This window comes from Frankliniella occidentalis, unplaced genomic scaffold, assembly GCF_000697945.3.
Source record: "Frankliniella occidentalis isolate FOCC.00 unplaced genomic scaffold, Focc_3.1 Scaffold27, whole genome shotgun sequence".
NCBI lineage: Eukaryota > Metazoa > Arthropoda > Insecta > Thysanoptera > Thripidae > Frankliniella > Frankliniella occidentalis.
Genome location: NW_026267157.1, coordinates 2,243,884 through 2,248,495, shown reverse-complemented (window position 1 = coordinate 2,248,495; position 4,612 = coordinate 2,243,884). Strand labels below are relative to the sequence as shown.

The 4,612-nt window shown below is 47.2% G+C and overlaps 1 protein-coding gene across 1 annotated transcript in view; it reads left to right on the top strand.

Annotated features, from left to right (window-relative positions):
* The first annotated feature begins 642 nt into the window (after positions 1-642).
* Positions 643-4,612, top strand: part of LOC113209333 (platelet glycoprotein 4-like) — a 76,255-nt gene continuing 72,285 nt past the window's right edge. Inside the window, exon 1 of the mRNA XM_052265493.1 lies at positions 643-879. Within this exon, the coding sequence (XP_052121453.1) occupies positions 658-879 (222 nt within the window). The 5' untranslated portion in view covers positions 643-657. The remainder of the gene's footprint in view (positions 880-4,612) is intronic.

Sequence of the window (4,612 nt, the reverse complement as noted above, 5' to 3'; positions counted from 1 at the left end):
CTGAGGTCCGTCGTGTAGGCGCGCGCCACGGCGCCGGTCTGGCGGACGACGTCGTCGGCGGTCTGCTTGTTGGGCTTGGGCGCCACGTCCGCGCAGGCGATCTGACAGCCGCGGCGCGCCAGCGCCAGCGCGAGGACGCGCCCCAGACCGCCGCCTGCGCCTGTCAGCTGCAAGACAGAGAAAACCAAAGACTTTAGTTCGATCGACAACTTCTAAGAAAGGTTCTGAATTCCTTTCTATTCGATACTTATTTGAAAGTGGGCTCACGCAGGACTGGAGTCGCCACTACACGATAAAAACAATGTCCTACTTTTTCGGGAAAAGGGGAAAACTTTGAACTTTTTTGTGGTTTTGCTGTCAACAGAACCTATTGCCCCACCCCCAAGTGAAGGAGTTTGTCTAAATTCATTTTACACGGCTGGAGTAAGAACCCTCTGGCTCAAGGCCAGTCCGAGTCGTTCACCTTGTTGACTGCCGTCAGCGGATTCTTACGTCCGCAGTGCGAACACAGCCAGCAATATTTAGCGAAAACAGCGAACACTATTATTGGAATAGGTCGACTCACTGAAAACTGGTTGGCGGGTTGGCGTCATTACACGGCAAGATTTGGCGTCCAGTGGTAAATGACGCCGAATTCTGGCATCTTTTGACGCCAATATGTGGCGTCTTCTAAAAGGACGCCGATACTTGACGTCAAAAGACGCAAGCCAATTTTTCAGTGCTCACCAGTACGACTTTGCCGCGCAGGTCCCTCTGAGGGCGTGGTCGGAGTGCGGCGGCCACGGCGACCAGGATGACGGCGACGACGACGACCAGCATCACGTCCATCTCGACGCCGTGTGGAGGGGCTCAGTGGCGCCGCACCTGCGCGAGTGGCAGGTAAGAATTAAGTAACAATATAGAATCAGAAACTTAAAAGAACAGGCACAATCGGACCAATCAAGAAAAGTGAAGAAAACAACAGGAAAAATCGATGTGGGCTTGATTTTACAGTCACTGTGAAAAATACCGTCGTAAATTTACAAAAAATAAATAAACTGGAATTACAATTAAAGTTGTAAATTTACGAAAGTATTTTTTTTTTTTTTACTCGCCAATGGATTTTAAGTCGATGCGTACTGCATGTTATGTTTACGATTACAAATTGTTATTTTACAACTTACGCCAAGGAAAATTTTCCCGTAAACCTTCCTAGTATTTTTCACAGTGAGTGAAGTAATAATTACTCCCCCGCGTGTCGGCGGGGTGCTCGGCGGTGGTCTTGTTCGGGCTTGAGGGTGCTGCTCCCGGACGGTGACGCTCAACCCTCGCGGTCCGGTACGAGCGGCGTAAAGCTGGGTTAACACTCTCGCCAGCCGCGCCGCCCGCGACTCACTGACCGGCTGGCGCTTGGCGCGCGGTCGGCGTCGAGCAGAATGCTCTTGAAATGTTAATGAAGGTCAAGCGTACTGGGTCGCTCGGTGCCGTGGCTCACCTCGCCCGCGTTAGCTTCAGACGTTCGGTCCATCCGGCGTCTCTACAATATGCATTTTTATCCTAGTACGCTCGCTCGAACAATGATTAGGTGCCTGAAGCCTGAAGCCTGAAGCTCGCGGCTGGAGGGGTACTCGGAACGCCCAACGAACGGGGCTTTCGCACATCCAGAATCGAAACTCGGATACAATCCCCAAAACGCCCCAAAATTGTATTGCTAAATTTCGATCGAAGTGAGCCATTGTGAAGCATAGAACTGACTCTTGGTATCCCAGGTAAATGAGGTCTATATATGCTTCATATATAGTTATATATGTTCTGTATATGGTAATATATGTGCGCATATATGACTACATATACTAGGTAGATGTACGCCAGACCACGTCTCGCGTAACAGGCTTCGCGATATCTCACGAAACACTGTTGTGCTGCGACGCGCCTGGCGTACATCTACCTAGGCCTGCGGCGCTGACACCCAAGTCGGGAAGCGCAAAAATGTACACAAAGATACGGGCCTCCGGCCCGTCAACTTCCCGTCACTTCGACTAAGCATGCAGGGTTGTACATTTTTACGCTTATTTTCGTCAAAAACTTCCTGTGGTGCCTAAATGGTTCAAGATAGAGCCAAACGGACGAAATTTTCGGTCAGAGGACTCTATTTTGATGAGCTGCCCCTAGGAAAACTGTAAAAAAAATATTTTAAAAAAACATTATTTGTGGGACCTGTGGTTTTTGATTTTTTTAAAATCCAATTTTTGAGCTAGAATGCTCTTCTTCGAACTCGATCTGTCTTTTTATGATACAAAACGACCCTGAAAATCCCATGTCGCTAGCTCAATTCGTTCTCGAGTTATCGTGATGACAGACAGACAGACACACAGACACACACACAGACAGACAGACAGACAGACGCGAAACTTTTTGATCATCACTGGAGTAATAGGCTTCGCTAATCGCTCAGCCAATAATCATATATGGCCATATACAACCCCATTTACCTGGGATTTTGCGAGGGAGTAGCTCGCTAGAGAGCGTCTCACTCGCTCTCTCGGTCTCGCGGACCATTCCGGGACTCGGGCCCCGTCGCTCACCTCTGGATCCTGGCGGGTTATTTACTTCATCATTTCGCCTCCAAAGCTTCCTTTGGGCAGCCCTAAACTTCGTAAGAGACCCGTCAAAGAAGTACTCGGAAGTACCCCATATCCCGTTAATATAGTTTGCAGGATTTTCTCAATGTTTTGATTCACCTCGCGGTTTGTCCTCCTTAATTCCAATTACTTTTGGTTAGTTTCGATAATATTCCACAAAAATGGCAATACGCGTCGCGTCATCATCTCCGACTTTAATCATTGTGTAGTAGCGATTTAGTAGGTAGTTTACCTGTTTTGCGACGCTAAAACCGACGTGGTTGAAATTTGGGCACGGCGGAAGAACACTTTGATACTCTCAGGTGGGCGCCTTTCTTGATGACGATGCGGAGACGACTGTCTGCCTCCAGCAAGAGCGTACGGAGTGCCTCCCGCCCCGCCCCCGCTTCCTGGCTACCCGGAGGGGGCGGTGCGGACGGATGGATGCGGGAGTCTGCCTCCTGTCGAATCGGCCTTGTATTTGGCTGCCTGGCACCCGCAAGTTGACACTTGTGGTCGAGAAACTGCTTTGCGGTGTGGGAAGGTCCGCGCACCAGCCGCTGCCACGCACCAGACGCGCCCGTGTGCAGGCCGATAGTTTTGAAAAGAGAGAGAGAGGGGGGTAGTATTGGGACAAGTGTTGAAGTAATAAAATAATGTCTCACTTTTTGAGGAAAAAGAGAGAACTTCGAGGGACTCCCAAAATTTGAATTTGACAGCAACTCCTCAGATTTTTAGGATGTTTCTCGTCAAAAAAATGAGGGGAATTCTCACATTTGTGCAGGAGATTTACACAAAATCTGAGAAGTGCTCACTTGGTGACGTAACGGGTCTGACGCGGCACGCAATTTTACAACTTGCCGCTCAGAAGCCAAACCCATTCTTCGATAGTCCTACTCTGGAAACCCAAGTGTGTACATGTATGCGTTATTTACTGAAGACCTATGTATGCAGCAAATAGTGTGTCCATGACCATGTATGCAGCATATACTGTGTACATAACCATGTATGCAGCCATGTACACACGTAGAGCTCTATGCTAAGCTATGTGCCGAAGTGTGTACCTGGCCATGTATGCAGTATTTGCTGCATACATGGTCAAGTACACACTATTTGCCGCATACATGATCATGTATGCAGTATTTGCTGCATACTTGTAGGTATTCAGTAAATAACGCATATGTACACACTTGGGTTTCCAGAGTAGAAAAAAATATTTTTCCATCACATTTACTCGTTATTACGCGTATATATAAGACACTACTTATCACAGATTGCAGACCTACTGCACGACGACTGTGGTCATAACTGTTATGCGCTAGCCGATCATCTGTCTTAGATCCACCTCGCGGTTTCTAAATTTCCTGTTTAGTGTAATTTATGTCCTATTTATCGATTCTGCGACGAGCTATGTCTTTGTGGCCACGTGGCCAGAGTAAATTAAATAATCTAGCTTTGCTGCTCGACGATGCTGATGCACGCGCACTTACTAGCCGTTTGCGTTTCAATACTAACGGAAATCAGAGATGTGCGACGTTTGAAATCGATAATGTTACGTTAATGATATCGCTGACCTCGTTTTGATATCGCTTTCTCACTCAGGGAATTGCGGTAAAAAACGTTGCGAGTGGGGTTAGGATGAGGCTCTGGCACCCATGCTGTCCGGTGTGGGAGCCATGAGCGAGAGCGCAAATGAGTGAATAAGTATCAACAGCAAGTCGTCTGACAGAAAAGTTATTTATTTCCAGTTTGGTTTAAACCAGCCATGACAAATTATAGTTGAGAGTAATTGTAAGGCAGCACTTTGCAGTGTGCTGCTTTGCATGTTTTGGCCTAGGGGTGAACATGAACAACTCAGCTGATCCGGAGACAGATGAATATATTACGCCGTAATATCGAGAATACAAGTAATATAAATATTACGAGTAATACAACTAATATCAACATATTACAAGTATTATAAGGTATTACAAGTAATACAAGGAATACATGGTACATAATACATAGTAATA